This window comes from Cottoperca gobio, chromosome 10 (assembly GCF_900634415.1).
Source record: "Cottoperca gobio chromosome 10, fCotGob3.1, whole genome shotgun sequence".
Lineage (NCBI taxonomy): Eukaryota > Metazoa > Chordata > Actinopteri > Perciformes > Bovichtidae > Cottoperca > Cottoperca gobio.
In genome coordinates, this window is record NC_041364.1 from 17,325,209 (window position 1) to 17,347,546 (window position 22,338).

Genomic DNA, 22,338 nt, shown 5'->3' on the forward strand with positions numbered 1-22,338 from the left:
ACTAAAAAGTTAATACTATAGTATGTTTATAAAAAAGTCAAGAAATGTCAGTAAATACCATAAACATGTAAAAGATGTCAGATGTCATAGTATGTTATAACATGTCAGAAAGAATATCATACTATATAATAAAATGGTATATGATTTAAAAAATAAAGTAATAGTACAATGTCATGTCATAAAAACACGTCATACCATAGTATACTAGTTTTAATAGCCTACATGTCATGTCCTAGTGAAAATAATCAGATGCAGCATGACCACAAGAAAATGTTTTTAATTTATAGTCGGAAAAATCATTAATTGTCATAGTATAGTGTCATAAAAAAATACAATTTAAAAAGTCATAGTATGCAATAAAAACTCATAAATGTCATAGTATTTTGTCACAAAAATATATAATTAAAGAAGTCAAAGTATAGTATGCAATACGTGTTATAAGTGTCATAGTATGAAATTTAAAAAATCATTAAATGTCATGTGATTAAAAGTCAAATTATAGTAAGAAATGTCATTAAAATTGTCATAGTATAGTATGTCACAACAAAAAAATATATATAAAAAATCAATCAATGTCATAGTATAGTATGCCATAAAAAGTCATAATATAGTAAGAAATAAGTCATAAAAAAAAAATATATATAGTATGCAACAAAATTATAATAAGTCATAAGAAATGTCAATAAAAAGACAATCATTAAGTGTCATAGCACAGTATGTAAGAAAGTCAGAAAAATTATAATATAGTATGTAGTCAAATAAGTCTTACAAAACGTCATAGTATGTATGCAATAAAAACAGTTCTAAAAAACTCATAGTAGGCCATAAGTCATATTATAGTATGCAAATAAATGTAATTTAAAAAATCAGTGTACAAAATATTTATTTAAAAAGTCACAGTATGTCATAACTAGAACTACCGACTCGCGGTTGTATACCTTCGGCAAGTTGCAATTTATATCCATGTCCGTCTAAAATGTCATCACTTCATTTTATCCTGTTAGACATTTGTGTGAAATTGTTATAATTAGTGTGTGAATACTTGAGTTATGGCCAAAACCGTGTTCTGTGAGGTCACACTGACCTTTTCTTCCAAATTTGAAGAAATTCACTCCAGGCGTTCCTGAGATATCAAGTTCACGAGAATGGGACGGTCAACGTGCAGTAGGCCTATGCCATAGAACAATCCGTAGTATAGGACGACATGTCATCATTTCAAAAAGTCTAGCCTAGTCTGCTATAAAACATGTAATACCATAGTGAGACATTTAAAAAACTCATAGTATACTAGTTTCAATAGCCTACATGTCATCCTAGTGAAAATAATCCGTTCTAAAAAGTACCTAAAATAATCGACCAATCAAAATGACGTGACAAAGGGTGTTTTCTCACTCATCTAATCATAGCACAGTAAAGGCTGCTTATTTGATGCAGCATGACCACAAGAACATGTTGTACATTCTCAATAAACCCACATTTTTAAAATGTTTTTAATTTATAGTTGGAAAATTACATCTTTACATGAGCCCATTTAGATGTTACAGGCAAATCAGGCATCTAAGAGTAACCACAGGCACACTATGGGCAGACTCGTACTAGACTAGATAAAGCCACATGGAAAAGCTGTGGCCTTTGTTAAATATTGTGTTTTTAAACTTCATGAGCTTGAGGCAGTCTGCTTCCACATAGTAACCAACCTGCATTTGGTCATTTTATGACACGGTCAAAAAAACAAGTGTAAGGTAAATGTTGGGTTTTTAAATATCTAACTTATGTACACGTCACGGCTCATTTAAAAACAGGGTTCCCATATGCATTTATGTTCAAATCCACCAGCCTGCTCCCTGAAGCAGTACATTTGCTCTCCACACCACAGATTAAACCATCATAGCCACACCAACCCCAATTTAGACCAGTACTGAGCTTGACAACAACTGTGGAGGAAATGCACAAACTTAAGGGTAAAAAGGATGTTGCATTAGGACACATGGATCACACATCGAGTCTTTGACATAAAAATAGCCAAGCCATTCACACCACCATAGAAATCCAAACCTCTCCACGCTGCATCCTGTGTGTCAGTAGGTATTAATACAACCTGCCTTCCTCAGGTGCCCAGACATTAAGTAATTTGGGATATGGTTCTGGTTCGGCACAAAGCTATGTTACTGTTTCAGTAGATAATTAATCCTTTGCTGCAACAGTTACTGGTGAGGAAGGACAATAATTAACTGGTAGCTAATACAGACAATGGAAAACAAACTTTGTTGTCCCCACGGATACAAAGATGAGTTCAAGGAAGGACTTCAAGAAATATTTATTTGTTAAAATTCAAGACTTTCCAGGCTATTGGGAACCCCGTACACACAACCAAACAAGGACTGGATGCAGGGTGGTTAAATTTTTCCAGGTTATGATTTTATCTCAACGATCCTTGTGAATAATGGCCATTTAACAAAATAAGTAAAAACAAAAAAAAAAAAAAAAGGAGGAGGTGGGTGGGTATTGGAGGAAAATGTGTTTCCATTGTACAGGAGGTATGTCATAATTTAATCTTCCGTAAGGTCCTGAACAAAAAGGACCTCGGAGCGGCTGAGTCCCGCCTCTTTCAGTGTTGGAGGGTTGGGCTGCTCTTCAGTCGGAAGGCAGGGCAAGACTCGGCGCGGGAAGTTTGTAATTATCTGAAACTTCTCTGGGCTTTCTTTCAAAGAGAAGAGGAAGTCGTATATTACCTGTGAAAGAACAAACAGTCAATTTTAGTTCTTAGAAAGAAAGAAATCTGCCAAGAATCTGTGCATCTCTAGTAGATATGTAGAAGAAATGCTTTAGAGTGATGTTTAAATGTGAGACCATTCAAGTGAATTCATCGGCATGAAAAAATATATTTTGTCCACCCAAGTCTGCGTCAGACAAACCTCTGGATAAAATAAATCAGTTACGGTTAACGGGGTGTGTACACAGGGTGGGGCTCACCGTCAGAGACTGCCCAAAGAGGAATCGTCGCTCTACTCGTGTATCATTGGGCAGTTTAAACACTATTTTGACACTTTCTGGATCATCTGCAGGCGGCTCTGGGGGAAGACATTCTGACTTCCTCTCCTTTTCCTCCTCGAGTGTCTGGAGACAAAAACAAATTGACAACATGAATGAAAAAATAAATAATTGTATGCATGTTAAGAGACGACCGTGTTGTTTACATAATTCATCAGTTAGGGTGTCTATGTATAGATTGGCATGTACAACACAAATGTAATGAAAGTAAGACTCACCCGTTGTCTCCGCTCCTCATCAAGAGCACTCTGTCGGACCTTCTCCTCCTCTTGCCTCACCTGCTCCTCCTCCTCCCTTTTCTTTCGGTCCTTCTCCTGGTCGGCCCGGAGGGAGGCCAGATAGGCCTCATCCTGCTGCTGCCTTAGCACTTGGGTCTGGCTCCTCTCCTCCCTGAAAAGGAAAATGCTCTGTACTTATAAACTGTGTATCTTTCTCGTATACTAGCAGTGTGCAGGGTTTCTGCCAGTGTTTTGGCGAGTTAGTTATTATGATTTTATTAAACTCCCAATCTGCCAGCACCACCCGCTATTAATCTCCGTGCAGCCCATGGTACCTTGGCGAGCGATAGAGAGTGTGCGGCCGGTCGGTAGAGGGAGAGAAAGTGAAGGAGCTAGTGTGTGTGTGTGTCAAGTCAGCAGCAACATAGCCGTTCCTGCTGATCAAAGTGAAGCGTCTCTGATTGGCAGCGACAGCAATGGCTCAAGCTTAAGTTGGACTCGACTTTTAAGGTTGACCAGCTATTCTCATGGGACAACCCGCTCCTTAGACTTTTTTGCAGCAGATAGTAACATGATCCCAACGTTGCCAGACTGTCACTGCTGCCGTTTGTTCACAATAAATAAAAAGAAACCGATCATCAGCACTAATGTTTTTCCTGCTGTACAGAACACGTGACTTCTGTGTACCGGTGTCATGACATGTTGCGGACTGCAACTGTGAACTGAATTGCGTGATCATTAACTCCACTCTGTCTTGAGCTTCAATCCTAATATCAAATCAATCACATGTAACTTCCAGTCTTCACCATTAGTAAATGGGGATGTAATGTCTCACGCCATGTAGTGTGACTATTGATTTCCAGTACCGTTCAAGGCGCTCAGACATCAGATGTGTTTGGTTGGCCTCCATGATGAAGGTGAGCTGATTGATGAGGTCCTCTGGCTGAATGAGACCCTCGAGCCGGCCAACCACAGTCATCTTGCGGTCCTTCAGCATTATCATGGCCAGGAATGGGTAGGTGTTCTCTCGCAATGCTTGGGACACTGAAACACACCCAAATATTACAGTCAAATCTCAACAGTGAGATGTAAATCCACACAACCTTTTCATTTTTATTTATTTTAAACACAAACAAATGTTTTTCAAGTTCCTTGTATCAGTGTGGTGACAGAAGTCTCAATGAAGAACTCAAGACCAGTGTTTTAGACTGAAAGAATAAATGTTTTGGGACCATTTAGGTGTTTAGTAGGTTGCATGTTATTGTATAATACATGCAGGTTTTTTAATCTTGACAACGTGTCAGTAAACATATATTTGAAATACTATCTGCTGGGGCCTGGGCCTCTTCTCGCAATCTTAAGAGTGTCCATTTCCACACATCTCCATTAGGTCTTACGGTTGTACTTGTGTTTTAACCGTTTGTGAATAAACTGAAGGAAAGAAAAAGGCAACAACCTGGGACCATAAACTAAATAAAGGACAATCATCTTAGGTCAACCTTAAGGGGCCCTTTACCCACTTTCAAATTCTCCAGTTTACGTTTTTCTCACATCTTTCATACAGGGGATGTGCGAGTGATACCAGATATTTTTCTTGACCAGAGCAACCCATATTTACATATTCATGAACAGCTGATACAAAAAATATATAAATAAAATACATTTTTCATACCTCTGTAGCCCTCAGGCTTGCTGGTTGAACATGCCCAAAAGAGCATTCGTGTGTTGAGGAAGGTTACGACCTCTTCTGTACATAGTGTAGAGCTAGGAAGGGACAGATCAGTAGCACAAAACAAACCATGTATAAGTCAAAGGCGCTATGCAATTAAATCCTATTATTAGGGATGCACCAGCAGTGAAATCTTTAGGCAGATACCGATGTTACAACTTGGCCGATAGTCGATGCCAACGTCTTCTGTTGTTATTTAACCCCTTTCTGTGCCAGGGAAACAAATACATCTTCATAAAAATAAAGGTTTAAATAGTTTTAAAGTCATTCACCTTTGAGAATAAGCACACATTCATTCATATACATTTATGAAACGACCTTTAATAAAAGTATTTTTTCACATAAAAAAGCTTTTATTATAAGAAATAACTGATTCAAAAGCTTTTTTAACCTGCTTTACAACGACTGACTACTAATGATAGCCTACTGGCACCGGCTACTTTTTCGAGTGCGGCTTCTGCGCATTTCTGGAAAGAAACATGTCTTATTAAATACATGTCACTTATCTTTCTCCGACATATTTATTTGTTATTCTTGTAAAAACAAACTGCGTGCAGCGGCACCTGTTGCCCTCATATATCAGGCCAGAGTTGTGTCCAACTAGTGGCTTATCTCAGAGTCAGCAGCTGGGTATGACAGCTTTGTCCGAGTCAGTCCACAAATAACTGAAACATTGATGCGGATAAACAAATGTCATCAGCGAATGTCATCTTTTTTTCCAATAGGCCAATGACTGTCAACAAGGCAAATATCCGCTGATACCGATGTTCGACTGATAAATTGGTGAATCCCTAATTCTGATGGCTGACACTCAGGTGATGTAAGTAAGGACATATGTATCATACCGGCAAAACTGGTCAGTGTCTTGATGATCCTCCCCGTGAAGGTACACTAATAGGTAGCGGAGCTCCCGTTTGGCATCATTCAGTGCCTGTGTGTTTCAGGGTGAAGAAAAGAAACGCAACATTTTGTAATTTCACCTTGTCCACAAACTGAAATTCATTCAGAGCAGAAAAGATGTGCGTTTGCAATTGGACATTTGTTCTCTGAACTCACCTGGCTGTATGTTCCCTGGTAAAATACAGGGTGTGACTGACCATACTTCTCCTCAAAAGTATGAATGAAGGACACAACATCTCCGACAGGGTCTGTCACACGACCACGAGGATCTGGCCTGACGAACCGCAGGGCAAACCTTGAAGAAAAAGGATATTGTGGCCATCAATTACCTTCTTCTATCCAGCTGCTCCAAGTTTAAATCAAAGTGCCTCAATTACCTGAATATGTCCAGAAGTGTGTAATATGTAAATCTGAAAGGTAGCATTATCAAGTAGTAACTCCATCCTATTAATCCCTGAAAAGAACAAAGCAGTCTATTACACTCCAAACTGAAAAAGTCCAAGATAGATGGGCTTTTCTATGTTTTGTGCCTTTAAAATGCAATTTAAAAATGACAAAATAACTTAGAAGAAAAAGAAACCACTTAGATTGAACATTCTTCAACTATTGTCTTAAAGGTAACACACAGTCACACTAGAATATGGCTCTCTGTTGAGCATGAGAAATAGTTTTATAGAAAATTGTAAGAGAAATCCAGTATATTCTTTTTGTTGTGAAGATATTTAAAAACACACAAAGACATTGTCCAAAAACACAAACATTAAAAGACATGCAGACCCTACCTACCCTGGGTTGTGGCCTTGAGACGATGTAACTATATACTCTATGGTCTGCTGTATTGACCTGTAAAGGTCTGGATGGTGGAGGGTTAAACACACTGGGCACTCCTTCCTGCTCGTTAAGTCTGTCTTGTACTGCAGCCTGAAACACACACATTTAAGAACATCATATTGAAAGTCAAGTTAAGCCAGCACAGTTCACAGAATCTGAATAGGAATACAAATGTTAACAGACCCATGACAATCCAATTGTAAATACAGCTAAAAAAAAAATCATGTCTTTCTTACCTCTATGTTCCAATTATGCTGTTCTAATGTTCGACGACATTGGTCCATCGACTCCAAACCAGTTAGGTCCTGTTAGACATGAAACGAAAGTCAGTGTAAAGGCCTCAGTTTGCTCAGAAAAACAGGTTTGTATATATTCAGGGTTTCCTTCAGTAGCTTAAAGGCTACTGGTTTTGTAACCTTTGTAGTTAAAAGTTGCAAGAATCGCACACGAACGACAGGATTCGTGTAGCTGATTAACTACTCTTTATTTGAGGCAGCCATCTAAACTCGAAATCAATTTCAATATACATAGCTACAAGATCGTTTACCCCAAGCAGGATGACGATAATTTACAAGTCAGCTAGCTTTCCAACATATCAAGTGATTCATACGGCGATTTTAGTAATTGTAGACTAAGATAGCAAGAACAGACTACAGATTAAAAGGGAGAGGAACGTTGCTTCAATGATATCGTCATAAAACCAACAACTTCATTTAGCATAGCGCAAACAGTTGTGTCCCTGAGAAACTTCACTGACAGCTTGATCATGACTGCTGTGCTAATGTTAACTCAGCAACTGTTTAGTAGGGAGCGTCAGTGGCCATCCACCGTTAGCCAAGTTAACGGTTAGGAAGAAATGTAATTAAAACACAGTACGAGTGATGTTGGATAACAAAGTTGGATTTTGTATAAGTCTTTGAGTAAAATATAACAAACATGAATATGTGTAAGTCCCCCTATGGCCCTTAAAGTCAGCTAACTTGTTAGCTAGCTTAGCTAATGTTAGCTAGCTTTGCTAACGTTAGCTCCGACTCAAGTTGACGGGTAACGTTAGGTAGCTGGTGTTACATTGACTGCAAAAAGCGTTTAAACACGCACAGTTTCACCTATTTAGAGTGACTCCGTAACAACGGTAGGATATTAACGTGTGAGGTTTCAAATGGACATGTGTTAGTGTGAAAATTCGGCTGTATACCTGAAATTGGAGGAGTTTTTCGGTCTGCGCCTGAGATAATTCTGGCTCCTCTGGCGCCGCCATCTTACCTCGCCAATCATCTAGCAAGGCGTAACAACGTCAACTGTCTTTTCCTGATGCTGCTGTGCTCTCAACCTCTGCAGGCTGCTGCCGCCTAGCTCTCTGGATGTTACGAGGATCACCACACACCGTCCACATACAATACTGAACATATATTTATGTGATTGTATTACTTGGGTGGATCGTCCTAACAGGAACAGAAGGTTCCTCTACCAGGGGATATTTGTACAATCGTTGTAAAATAAAAATAAACGGTCAAACAGATCATTGCTGATGACAGCCGTTGTGCTTTTGCTCTAGTTCTCTATCTTGTGCCATTTTCTCGACAATTAACTGAGAAAAATAATCAGCAGATTCATTGATGATGAAAATAAGAATTTGCAGGAGCCTTACTCAATTACCAAATTGTATTTGTCTCAATTGTTACTTTCTTTGTCAAGTGTTTTTCATATTATTGGTGTTTTATCTGATATTCACCAACTATACAAATACGTTTGCTTTTAAATTAGCACTGATATTTACACCAGTTTTTCCATTAGAAATACTGGTTATATTTCTGAAATTTAAGAAAAACAAGATATCACCAAGGCCTCGCTTTCTGAAAGAGTGAGATTGACACGTCTAATATCATGTTCAACACCAAATTACATTTTTGACGACTGAAATAAGCCTTATGTTTTGTAATTGTACTACTTGAGTGAAAATGCATTTATTTGGCTATTTGTGATCTACTTTATCAAACTGAGAAAAAAAAATGCAGTGATTTATGAGAGTGTAAAAGTTAAGCTTGTAAGAATATTCCTTCAGGTTGAATTGTCAGTAAGGTAGTGACAAAAGACAAAGTTGACACATGGGGATCATTTAATTTTCTTATTCTTAAACATTCTGGAAAATAAAAACCAAACATTGCATTGAAACGGTAAGATCAGGAAATAATCAGTTTCACAATATAGCGCACTGTAGAATTTGTATGCCCTAATTTCACGTGTTGAGCCATCCCACGTCACTTTTTCCCCTCTACCATAATAATGTGATACCCAAACTTTGTCTTAACAGGAGGGTCTGTGTAGACTGGTTTATCCATGGAACTGACAGGAAGGACAAATGCTGCATCCTGGAAAGGTCCAACCATCGATCCTCGCGTCATCCAGCCCAGATCACCCTGAGTACATGAGTAAACATGAGCAACAAAGGCAAAGATCTTCAAAGAGATCACTGTACTGAAAATGGAAACTGTGAGCAATGCAGGAGTTTTAAAACACATCTTTTTATGGCTTCAGTTACCAGCCCCAATTATGTCACAGATGCTTTGTTGTACAGTGATGATTCCAACAAATCAACCATGTACTGAGTAACAGCTTTATCTCCAGAGAACATCAGTGTAGGTGTTCAAGTGTGAATAAACAGGAGATTGTAAATAGTTGGTTAAAAATAGCACATGCTCAGCCAAATTTCTGTAATGAGTAATGGGGGAGTAAATACATTGTATACATCATTCTGGAATTCATCACTCATGAAGACTCATTATGAGGTTTAGGCCTATACATCTTATTTATCATCCATATTTACATATTTATCAGTCTTGAACAGAATGCAGTCATAATAATGTGCTGTGCAGCCATTAACAGACAGGAAACAACAAAGAAGACCATAATAATATATATTATGATAATATGATTTGAATCAAGCTATTAAAGAGCTAACACAGTCAGTAAAGAAAATGGACCACAACTGATTATGAGTGCATGTTCTTACTCCTTGTCTTGCTTTGTCTTCACTGTACTGTATTGCTACTTCACTGAAACGGACTCCAGCCTTCAGTTTCTCCATTGCCTCCATGCATTTCCCATGTTTTTCACAGAGGATGTGTCGAACCTGGGGAAAAACACAGGTCATAAAAGGCACAGTTAGACTTCAAGGAATAAACTGTGGTTTATTCACTGTAGACATTGTGCTTAGCAAACATAGATACAGCATCCAATTAGTGGATCATGTCTACAGGTTATGATGTATATCACAAGGTTATTCCTTAGTGCTTTCTGGTTCTAGCACTTCCTCTTCTCTGTGACCCAAAGCTGATGTTTATGCAATCATAAAGCTTATTTTCCCAGTAAGTGTGGAGATTACACCTCTCTCTCTCTGTATGCATTCATGTCTCTTAAATGCATGTTACTAACTCAGCATCGGAGTTTCTGTCTGGCAGGTTGCCACTATTAAAGGTTACGTCTGGATCATGAATCGTGGCTGCGCCTGCTGCCCTGGTCCCGACAGTCACGTTAATATTTTGTTTTTGGAGGCACCGGGAAGCTTTTTTGAAATCTTCCTGGATCCACCTTTTTAATATACAATCACATCATCATTTCTGTCAGATGGATTGTCTATGTTGTATTTTTACTATGTTGTTTATTCTGTACACACGTCTTCTATTGCACGTCTGTACGTCCTGGGAGAGGGATCCCTCCTCAGTTGCTCTTTCTGAGGTTTCTTCCATTTTCCCCCTCTAATTGTGGGGTTTCTTTTAGGAAGTTTTTCCTTGTGCGCTGCGAGGGTCTAAGGACAGAGGGTGTCGTATACTGTACAGTCTATAAAGCACACTGAGACAAATGTATAATTTGTGATATTGGGCTATATAAATACATTTGATTTGAGATAAAACAAGATGCTTGAAACAACTGTTAAATTGTATCTATTGACAAAATAATCTCTACATTAAATAATGTCAAAGGTGAAAGCAGTTTGTACACAGTAATGTGTGCATGGTCTTCATTGATTCACCTCATATTTTAATCTCATCAATAAATATGAGTAATCATCCAAAAGTGGCTTTGATGTAGGAGGAAGAGACGAGGGCAGACACAATTCCCCCTGTTCCTACCTTCACAGCAGTGCCTCCCTTTGGTGCTTTCTCTTTCTTGTCAGCGTCTGCACTTCCTGAAGCTGCTCCTACACAGTAAAGGTTTAGTACACAACAACTAAACCAATTAAAACCTGCAAGACACTATAGTATTGCAGCTAGCAATATGATACATTTAAATCTAGTGAACTATATCATCACATGGAAGTGTGTTAGTTGTTTGCTACAGTTAATGTGGCTGACTTTAAGCCAACAGTTTATAACACGTGATTAACAATAGATAGCTGATAGACTACTAACCTTTACCGCCCTTGCCACCTTTTCCCTTTGGTGGCATTATAGATTAACGTTTACTGAAATTCAAGTAACAATTAAAAAATTAATAACTGCAATAGCATGCGTTCATGCTCTGTTGTGATTAACTGGCGCAGTTCTTCTTCTTTAGCTTGTCATTGGCAGATTACAGCCACTCGAGGTCCATACTGCCACCTAGTGTACTGTACCAGAGTGTGCAGCCTCACATGGCGCAGCCATACTGCAGTTCACACGATATATTTGTACCTTAGTTTAAATAATTATTTTCAATTACAAAAAAGTACAAATGGGCCCATTCATCGCTTTTTTTCTATTCATTTTACAGGAAGTTTCAAATTCAATCCAAGGTCAATCTTGGTCTATTGCCTAGACATACATAGCCTTCTCTAAACCTTTATTTTCCATCAAAATGTATTGATTTATTTAAATGTCACATTTAAATAATATAACAGAGACATTAATAAAGATTGCTTACCTTTTATATACGTTTACTTACTTAAAAAGAAAGTTATTGAAATAAAAACAATCAAAAATATTTTTCGGTTTATGTATTTCCGGTTTCACGGCGTCAATGCGAGGTGGTTACTATGGCAACAACACTGCACACAGACGCTCCGTGACCTACGTTGACAGCTGTCTCGTGTTGTAGCGCTGCTAATCTGGACACTGTTTTTAACGATTAAAAAAACTACGTTTTTGTCGTCGGCTCCAGACAAAAAACATGGAGAAGTACGAGAAGGTGTTGTGTCTGGGCAGGGGAGGAGCGGCGGACGTGTTCCTGATGAGGCACGTAGAGCGCAAGAGCCTGCACGCGGTGAAGAGGATAAAAGTAGAGGACGCAAGGACAGCAAAAACACAGAGGACAATCCTCCAGGAGGCTGAGATCATCAGGAGGCTGGAGCACCCTCATGTAGTAACGTGCAGCGATGCCTTTGTGAACTCTGATGGATTCATTTACATTGTGATGAACTACTGCGATGGTGGGACATTAGATGACAAAGTGAAAGAGAGGAAACCAAATGAGTATTTCACTGAGGATACTGTGATAGGGTGGTTTGTACAGGTCGCTGTGGCTTTACATTACATACACTCTGCTAAAATACTACACAGGGACATCAAAACATCAAATGTACTGCTAACAAAGCAAGGCATGGTGAAGTTAGGGGACTTTGGGATATCCAGAGTAATGACCAACACGGCTGACATGGCCTCCACGTGTGTTGGGACACCGAGCTACCTCAGTCCCGAGCTCTGCCAGGATGTACCATATAGTTCTAAGTCTGACATCTGGGCTCTTGGCTGTCTGCTGTATGAGATCTGTGCTCTCAGACCTCCATTTTCAGCCACAAACCTGTTGAGTCTGTTCTACAAGATCACTAAAGGAGATTATGATCCCGTGCCCAACATCTACTCTGATAACATCTCCTCTTTGATCCAGATAATGCTCTGCCTCAACCCAGAAAACAGGCCAACTGCGGCCTGTATACTTAACAGCGCCTATGTGCAAGATCATCTAGAGTCTATCAAACATACACAGGCCGACTGCGTTCCTGTGAAGAGCTGTGACATTAATATAGAAGGACAAGTGCACAACATGGAGGCCGGCTCTAGTGACGTGGAGGAGGAAGAACATCATGATGCATTGTTTGTTGGAGGACAAAACCCCTGTGACTGCCACTATCCCGAGGACTTTGATGAAGATGAAAGTGTGTCCTCTCGCAGTGAGACCTCGGGTTCACCAATGAGGAGCGAATCTGCTGAACCTATTGGTAATGTAGAAATGTAAAGTGAAACACCTTCTTATCAGTTATGGAAGAAGATAACTAACTCATAACAATAGTAATAGTAATAAGTTCTTCTTTCAAAATCCTACTTAAAAGTATAACTGTAACATTAAAATGTCTAAAAACAATTAGACCTATGTTATATATTTAGTTGTGTACTCACATTATCCCAAATGTTTCCAACAATGTTCAGAGAAATCTGGATTTTTTCCTGGGAAACACCAGATGATACAACTTGATTGATGCTTGATGCATAATAATACTAATAATAATACATTTTATCTATAAGCGCACTTTTCATTTGAATAAACAAAACTCAAAGTGCTACCGAGTAAAATGATGAAGCAACATATACATATATATATATATATATATATATATATATATATATATATATATATATATATAAAACTATCAGAATAACAAACATTAGGTAGACAGACAAGGGAACAGATAGATGAGAGGTCTAGCAAAAGGCTCTCATCTGCGGGAGTTGCAAGTGTCAGCACCATCAGCACGGCCAAAGTGATGTCACACCATTAGACTTGGCCCTTCGCGGGGGTCCCATGTGGAGAAATGGATAACTTTGAGGAGATGAACATCGGTTTGCCACGAGGACAAACCTGCAGGGACTATAAAAGATCAAACATTTCCTCGTCACGATTCCGCGTCAGGTCATGTCCGTGCAGAAAGCAAAACTGGAGCTTTAACGTAACGTGACTAAAACTTTAATACATTATCTCATCCGTGGCCATGATCTCTGCCTGAGTCACGCAAGATAGATTTTCATCAGCAATAGTGGTTGTTGAACAATGAAGACAACAACTCCTACGATCTCACGCTGCTTCACCACGTCATCAATATCCAACTTTTGTTATTGTTTTATTCGAGAGACCCCTAGCGGCTACATACTGTGCGTTTAAGTAAAATCAGCAGAAACATGGCGTGTTATTGTATTATATAGCATCATGCTGTAACTGGTCGAGATGGAGATATACTTTTACTACCTGAGGTCGACACACTGTACATTTTCAAACACATCTTAAAATGATTTTGTAGATATACAATTTATTGTCAAAGATGATTTCAGGTCAGTGCTGACGATAAACAGCTAGCTGTGATACTCTGAAAGATGGTCTCACAGAGCTTAAGGGGATGCCTCATAATGTCCTACCTCGAAAGTATTTTTTTTCTTTTTAAACAAAACGTAAGACTTGTTTAATAGTGTGCTCACAATCTAAGATTAAACATTTACTACAAGCGCAATACAATTACATAGAGAGAAATGAAGGATCTTAATAACTTGTTTCATGAAGTGTATATATAGACTTATCAAAACTAAAGCCTTCAAACCCTCTTTCTCTCTTACAGTGTTCCCAGAGGCTCCGGATGTCTCGGAACAAGTGGAGTATCCAGATGACTTTGAGGAAGCCGATGTGGAAGAAGAATACGAGGATGAAGCAGCTTTAATTCCTCAGCAGCCGAATGATGATGCAGCGGAGGAGGAGTTTCAGCTCTGTGATGCTGGAGGATTGACCGTCACACTGAAAGCATTGAAGGAAAAGGGTTAAAAAAAGCAACCATCATTGTAATGGACCGCAATGTGAAATAAAAGGACCAAAGCAGCCTGAACAGTGACATATCTGACAAGTGCCTCGTTTGTGAAGTGTTTTATGCAACTGCTGTTAAAAAGGACACCAGACCCTCTATGTTTGACATACATCACAGGGCTGAAATAAGACACTAAAACACTGGGTGGAGCTAGAGAGAATGAAGGAAGTCCTGCTGAGTGTGTTGTAAGTGCAGCTGTTGAAGCTGCGGTGAACATTTCTGAATGATGTTTCTGATTAGCATCATCGTGTGACTAAGTCACAAGGGTTAGGGTTTATATTTGCCTCAAAATGAGATAAAAACACAATTGTACACGTGACTGTGCCTTGAAAGGAAGTATGTGGTATACTTCCCACAAAGATGTTATGATATCACTTAATAAGGCTGTACAACTAAATATAAGATAAAAACGAGAGTTAGAAACATATTCAGAAACTGAAATATAAATACAAAGTGGACTGTTAACTAAAAGTACACCTATACAGTAACACAGGTTTGTGTAAATTGAATTTTTATTTATTTAACCTTCATGAACCAGGAAGTCCTTCGAGATTAAAATATATTTTTCAAGGGAGACTTCTGACTAATGATCAGTTTGGGGTTAACAGTCTTACTTCTAAAGGGTAGGAAAAAGCTGAAGAACTCGGAGCTTGAATGTCGAATCAAAACAGCAATCTCCTGATGTAATCTATATATTTATTTAACGCAATAAGTCAAACAAAGAAAATATTGTCAGCTGAGGACACATTTCGCGTCGCCGTTTCCATAGACCGCATGGCTCAAAAAGCCCCATCGTTGCGGTCTCACGGCTCCGCTCCAGGTGTGTCCCGAGACATTTGAAATCACCGCATCTAATACAAGGAGTAGGCGTTGACCTTCTCCTCATTGGTCCCAGTTTGGCGCCAACACGATCCTCCGTCAGCAGTCAGGAAGTAATGGTTTGTTGACCCGTTTTCTTAAAGGGGAAGTGCCCCTATTATGTTTGTAATACACTCAGTGCTGAAAATACATAATTGCAGAGAAACATATTCGTAGTGTAGATATATATATATTGATTGAGGTAAACAAATACATACGATAGTCTTTCCAATATGGATTAATTTACCTGACACTTCCACCTCTCCCTCTGTATACTGATACTCCAGTCACTCCCTGTAATGAAGTGAATTCCCCAGTTCTGTTATGTGGAATTACAAATGAGTCACAAATTAAAGGAAAAAACAACATGAAGTGTCTTAGTAAGGTGTTGGTCCGCCATGAGCCGCCAGAGCAGCTTCAATGCTCCTGAGATCTGGTGACTGATACGCAAACTCTTCACAAAACCTCTTATCAATCTTCAAAATCCTTTTATTCGGGTTTAACTTGAGACCTGTATGTATTTACTGGAGCCACTTGCTGACTCAAAGAAACAACTTAAAAGTGTTTCATCAAAGTAAGTTACAGAGATGTAACTAACTAATGTGTTTCCCAGCTAGCCTCAGTTCTACCAGCATCAGTGACACAAAAGAGTTTCGTTTTCTTCTAACAAAAAGTGTTACCTATCACTATAAAGGCTTGTTAGTTTGGAACTCCTCATTAAATAGCTTTGATTTATGCAACCATGACTTTCACTAATGAAACAACTGAACAGACAAGCACGCAAGCTCTAAATAATAGTTAACAATTTGAACCCAGCTTCAGTCTAAGTCGGGGGCCAATGATATTATAAAACACCCCAAGATGTCCTGATGTAGAAAATGATAACTTAGCTGAGGACACCTTGTTGTATATCATCACTAATATGCACTCATATGCTCCGCCCCTTCATTATTAAAGTGATCATTTGACGTTATTATCCTTTAAATGACATTGTAGTGACATTGTAGCGAATACAAATCTTTTGTTTCTGAAAAGTATTCTCTGACGGTGGCCACGTGCACACACACACACAACACAGACACACACAGACACACACACACAGACACACACACACAGACACACACACACACACACACACACACACACACACACACACACACACACACACACACACACACACACACACACATACTTGTTATGGCTTTGTCATTGTCAGCAAGTAAATTCCCTTGCATGCACTTTGTGACACAGGAATAGACAGGTTGGTAAGGTGTGAAGCAGAATTCACAAGAATCACATTTTTTCTATTAACACATGTACAGTTCTACGCTTTCAGGGACATATCTTTACAATCTTTACAAGCAGCGACGAGTGAAAGTCTGAATGAGCCAAACCCAAGAATAAATGTTGTCTCAACGGAAATGTACGATTCACATTCTTATCAACACACCATCGCTCAAGAGTTGACCAAAGTTTTTCCACGCCTGTCGTCAGCAGTCTCAGGTTCACCCACTTACATTTAACAACATATAGGTCCCAGTCTGAGAGATCAAACACACACACACTTGTTCATCTTTCCATGAGCTAACACTGCACACATCACTGCAAAGGTAACTCACTTTTCCTTTGTGAATCTCCACCACACACAGAAGAAAACTGGGTGAAACGTTCCCCATTTGAGCAGAAAGTCCAACCGCGTACATCATCAGTGATCAGTTTGTGATGGTGAGCAAGCAATCACAGCCATCACTGTGGGTGGATGACTGAGCCCAATGACCCATTATCTCATCTGTAACCCTGATACTTTTATGCATCCGGCTCCAAGTCTCATCAGGTCTGTGAGTGGACTAACAACCCTCTAATCAACACTTGTTAACTCAACATTGATATTAAAGCAAACAGCATTTGCACATACATTTTTGAGTTAAGAATAAGTTGTGGAAATTGATGTGGATCTTGTGTCTGCAGATGGTTGAATATCTTTGCTGACATTTTCAGTAACTCTACTTTCCCTGTGCAAAAATTCCCCTCTTGTGCACATAATAACTCTGATGTTCCCATCAATCTTCCCTCCAATTGACACCTGCACACTCATCTGATTCTTCATCCACTGATGGTGTTAAAGACAAAAGCACCACAACAAACTCCCATGATGACATTTGCAAAGCTGTATGAGTCATAGAGTTGCAATGCCACAGAGAACCAAAAAGACACTACAGGTAGCCCGCTTGTGTTATCACTCTATTCATCAAGGCAGCACTCGAATCAACTTATGCAACCTCATGTTCAGTCCAGTGTAAGATTATTCACTCACTAAAGGCTTGTTTAACGGGAGGAAATTACAAACTTTGGTCAACTCACAGCACTTTGGAAGTTTAGAAATGAATGTCACTTTCTGTATATTTATAAGTGAGTGTGACTCCCAAAACTGCGATGGTGGGACATTAGATGACAAAGTGAAAGAGAGGAAACCAAATGAGTATTTCACTGAGGATACTGTGATAGGGTGGTTTGTACAGGTCGCTGTGGCTTTACATTACATACACTCTGCTAAAATACTACACAGGGACATCAAAACATCAAATGTACTGCTAACAAAGCAAGGCATGGTGAAGTTAGGGGACTTTGGGATATCCAGAGTAATGACCAACACGGCTGACATGGCCTCCACGTGTGTTGGGACACCGAGCTACCTCAGTCCCGAGCTCTGCCAGGATGTACCATATAGTTCTAAGTCTGACATCTGGGCTCTTGGCTGTCTGCTGTATGAGATCTGTGCTCTCAGACCTCCATTTTCAGCCACAAACCTGTTGAGTCTGTTCTACAAGATCACTAAAGGAGATTATGATCCCGTGCCCAACATCTACTCTGATAACATCTCCTCTTTGATCCAGATAATGCTCTGCCTCAACCCAGAAAACAGGCCAACTGCGGCCTGTATACTTAACAGCGCCTATGTGCAAGATCATCTAGAGTCTATCAAACATACACAGGCCGACTGCGTTCCTGTGAAGAGCTGTGACATTAATATAGAAGGACAAGTGCACAACATGGAGGCCGGCTCTAGTGACGTGGAGGAGGAAGAACATCATGATGCATTGTTTGTTGGAGGACAAAACCCCTGTGACTGCCACTATCCCGAGGACTTTGATGAAGATGAAAGTGTGTCCTCTCGCAGTGAGACCTCGGGTTCACCAATGAGGAGCGAATCTGCTGAACCTATTGGTAATGTAGAAATGTAAAGTGAAACACCTTCTTAGTACACAACAACTAAACCAATTAAAACCTGCAAGACACTATAGTATTGCAGCTAGCAATATGATACATTTAAATCTAGTGAACTATATCATCACATGGAAGTGTGTTAGTTGTTTGCTACAGTTAATGTGGCTGACTTTAAGCCAACAGTTTATAACACGTGATTAACAATAGATAGCTGATAGACTACTAACCTTTACCGCCCTTGCCACCTTTTCCCTTTGGTGGCATTATAGATTAACGTTTACTGAAATTCAAGTAACAATTAAAAAATTAATAACTGCAATAGCATGCGTTCATGCTCTGTTGTGATTAACTGGCGCAGTTCTTCTTCTTTAGCTTGTCATTGGCAGATTACAGCCACTCGAGGTCCATACTGCCACCTAGTGTACTGTACCAGAGTGTGCAGCCTCACATGGCGCAGCCATACTGCAGTTCACACGATATATTTGTACCTTAGTTTAAATAATTATTTTCAATTACAAAAAAGTACAAATGGGCCCATTCATCGCTTTTTTTCTATTCATTTTACAGGAAGTTTCAAATTCAATCCAAGGTCAATCTTGGTCTATTGCCTAGACATACATAGCCTTCTCTAAACCTTTATTTTCCATCAAAATGTATTGATTTATTTAAATGTCACATTTAAATAATATAACAGAGACATTAATAAAGATTGCTTACCTTTTATATACGTTTACTTACTTAAAAAGAAAGTTATTGAAATAAAAACAATCAAAAATATTTTTCGGTTTATGTATTTCCGGTTTCACGGCGTCAATGCGAGGTGGTTACTATGGCAACAACACTGCACACAGACGCTCCGTGACCTACGTTGACAGCTGTCTCGTGTTGTAGCGCTGCTAATCTGGACACTGTTTTTAACGATTAAAAAAACTACGTTTTTGTCGTCGGCTCCAGACAAAAAACATGGAGAAGTACGAGAAGGTGTTGTGTCTGGGCAGGGGAGGAGCGGCGGACGTGTTCCTGATGAGGCACGTAGAGCGCAAGAGCCTGCACGCGGTGAAGAGGATAAAAGTAGAGGACGCAAGGACAGCAAAAACACAGAGGACAATCCTCCAGGAGGCTGAGATCATCAGGAGGCTGGAGCACCCTCATGTAGTAACGTGCAGCGATGCCTTTGTGAACTCTGATGGATTCATTTACATTGTGATGAACTACTGCGATGGTGGGACATTAGATGACAAAGTGAAGAGAGGAAACCAAATGAGTATTTCACTGAGGATACTGTGATAGGGTGGTTTGTACAGGTCGCTGTGGCTTTACATTACATACACTCTGCTAAAATACTACACAGGGACATCAAAACATCAAATGTACTGCTAACAAAGCAAGGCATGGTGAAGTTAGGGGACTTTGGGATATCCAGAGTAATGACCAACACGGCTGACATGGCCTCCACGTGTGTTGGGACACCGAGCTACCTCAGTCCCGAGCTCTGCCAGGATGTACCATATAGTTCTAAGTCTGACATCTGGGCTCTTGGCTGTCTGCTGTATGAGATCTGTGCTCTCAGACCTCCATTTTCAGCCACAAACCTGTTGAGTCTGTTCTACAAGATCACTAAAGGAGATTATGATCCCGTGCCCAACATCTACTCTGATAACATCTCCTCTTTGATCCAGATAATGCTCTGCCTCAACCCAGAAAACAGGCCAACTGCGGCCTGTATACTTAACAGCGCCTATGTGCAAGATCATCTAGAGTCTATCAAACATACACAGGCCGACTGCGTTCCTGTGAAGAGCTGTGACATTAATATAGAAGGACAAGTGCACAACATGGAGGCCGGCTCTAGTGACGTGGAGGAGGAAGAACATCATGATGCATTGTTTGTTGGAGGACAAAACCCCTGTGACTGCCACTATCCCGAGGACTTTGATGAAGATGAAAGTGTGTCCTCTCGCAGTGAGACCTCGGGTTCACCAATGAGGAGCGAATCTGCTGAACCTATTGGTAATGTAGAAATGTAAAGTGAAACACCTTCTTATCAGTTATGGAAGAAGATAACTAACTCATAACAATAGTAATAGTAATAAGTTCTTCTTTCAAAATCCTACTTAAAAGTATAACTGTAACATTAAAATGTCTAAAAACAATTAGACCTATGTTATATATTTAGTTGTGTACTCACATTATCCCAAATGTTTCCAACAATGTTCAGAGAAATCTGGATTTTTTCCTGGGAAACACCAGATGATACAACTTGATTGATGCTTGATGCATAATAATACTAATAATAATACATTTTATCTATAAGCGCACTTTTCATTTGAATAAACAAAACTCAAAGTGCTACCGAGTAAAATGATGAAGCAACATATACATATATATATATATATATATATATATATATATATATATAAAAAACTATCAGAATAACAAACATTAGGTAGACAGACAAGGGAACAGATAGATGAGAGGTCTAGCAAAAGGCTCTCATCTGCGGGAGTTGCAAGTGTCAGCACCATCAGCACGGCCAAAGTGATGTCACACCATTAGACTTGGCCCTTCGCGGGGGTCCCATGTGGAGAAATGGATAACTTTGAGGAGATGAACATCGGTTTGCCACGAGGACAAACCTGCAGGGACTATAAAAGATCAAACATTTCCTCGTCACGATTCCGCGTCAGGTCATGTCCGTGCAGAAAGCAAAACTGGAGCTTTAACGTAACGTGACTAAAACTTTAATACATTATCTCATCCGTGGCCATGATCTCTGCCTGAGTCACGCAAGATAGATTTTCATCAGCAATAGTGGTTGTTGAACAATGAAGACAACAACTCCTACGATCTCACGCTGCTTCACCACGTCATCAATATCCAACTTTTGTTATTGTTTTATTCGAGAGACCCCTAGCGGCTACATACTGTGCGTTTAAGTAAAATCAGCAGAAACATGGCGTGTTATTGTATTATATAGCATCATGCTGTAACTGGTCGAGATGGAGATATACTTTTACTACCTGAGGTCGACACACTGTACATTTTCAAACACATCTTAAAATGATTTTGTAGATATACAATTTATTGTCAAAGATGATTTCAGGTCAGTGCTGACGATAAACAGCTAGCTGTGATACTCTGAAAGATGGTCTCACAGAGCTTAAGGGGATGCCTCATAATGTCCTACCTCGAAAGTATTTTTTTTCTTTTTAAACAAAACGTAAGACTTGTTTAATAGTGTGCTCACAATCTAAGATTAAACATTTACTACAAGCGCAATACAATTACATAGAGAGAAATGAAGGATCTTAATAACTTGTTTCATGAAGTGTATATATAGACTTATCAAAACTAAAGCCTTCAAACCCTCTTTCTCTCTTACAGTGTTCCCAGAGGCTCCGGATGTCTCGGAACAAGTGGAGTATCCAGATGACTTTGAGGAAGCCGATGTGGAAGAAGAATACGAGGATGAAGCAGCTTTAATTCCTCAGCAGCCGAATGATGATGCAGCGGAGGAGGAGTTTCAGCTCTGTGATGCTGGAGGATTGACCGTCACACTGAAAGCATTGAAGGAAAAGGGTTAAAAAAAGCAACCATCATTGTAATGGACCGCAATGTGAAATAAAAGGACCAAAGCAGCCTGAACAGTGACATATCTGACAAGTGCCTCGTTTGTGAAGTGTTTTATGCAACTGCTGTTAAAAAGG

The 22,338-nt window shown here is 39.5% G+C and overlaps 4 protein-coding genes across 5 annotated transcripts; 2 read left to right on the forward strand and 2 right to left on the reverse strand.

The window, feature by feature from the left end:
- Positions 1–1,474: 1,474 nt before the first annotated feature.
- Positions 1,475–8,150, reverse strand: faf2 (Fas associated factor family member 2). Its single transcript, XM_029442121.1, has 11 exons — positions 7,925–8,150; positions 6,966–7,034; positions 6,685–6,819; positions 6,276–6,352; positions 6,055–6,193; positions 5,844–5,929; positions 4,942–5,033; positions 4,136–4,313; positions 3,270–3,441; positions 2,974–3,117; positions 1,475–2,732 (listed from the first exon to the last, which is right to left on the reverse strand). Exons 1-11 carry the CDS (start codon positions 7,985–7,987, stop codon positions 2,550–2,552), a joined length of 1,338 nt encoding a protein of 445 aa, XP_029297981.1. The 5' UTR covers positions 7,988–8,150; the 3' UTR covers positions 1,475–2,549.
- A 673-nt stretch (positions 8,151–8,823) lies between these two features.
- Positions 8,824–11,607, reverse strand: pin4 (protein (peptidylprolyl cis/trans isomerase) NIMA-interacting, 4 (parvulin)). Its single transcript, XM_029442371.1, has 4 exons — positions 11,139–11,607; positions 10,860–10,927; positions 9,740–9,859; positions 8,824–9,146 (listed from the first exon to the last, which is right to left on the reverse strand). The coding sequence occupies exons 1-4, from the start codon at positions 11,173–11,175 to the stop codon at positions 8,988–8,990; spliced, it is 384 nt and encodes a 127-aa protein (XP_029298231.1). The 5' UTR covers positions 11,176–11,607; the 3' UTR covers positions 8,824–8,987.
- A 172-nt stretch (positions 11,608–11,779) lies between these two features.
- Positions 11,780–14,584, forward strand: nek12 (NIMA-related kinase 12). Of its 2 annotated transcripts, none has more exons than XM_029442361.1 (2): positions 11,780–12,922; positions 14,309–14,584. In XM_029442361.1, the coding sequence occupies exons 1-2, from the start codon at positions 11,875–11,877 to the stop codon at positions 14,506–14,508; spliced, it is 1,248 nt and encodes a 415-aa protein (XP_029298221.1). In that variant the 5' UTR covers positions 11,780–11,874; the 3' UTR covers positions 14,509–14,584. The 2 variants fall into 2 exon arrangements, with proteins under 2 accessions (XP_029298221.1, XP_029298222.1); XM_029442362.1 differs by having other exon boundaries at positions 11,780–12,935; positions 14,309–14,486.
- Positions 14,585–19,499: 4,915 nt separating this feature from the next.
- On the forward strand, positions 19,500–22,291 carry LOC115015152 (serine/threonine-protein kinase Nek4-like). The gene is given in 3 exon segments (XM_029442364.1): positions 19,500–19,874; positions 19,877–20,641; positions 22,016–22,291. Coding segments are annotated over 3 exon segments (1,245 nt in total). The 5' UTR covers positions 19,500–19,594; the 3' UTR covers positions 22,216–22,291.
- Positions 22,292–22,338: the final 47 nt, after the last annotated feature.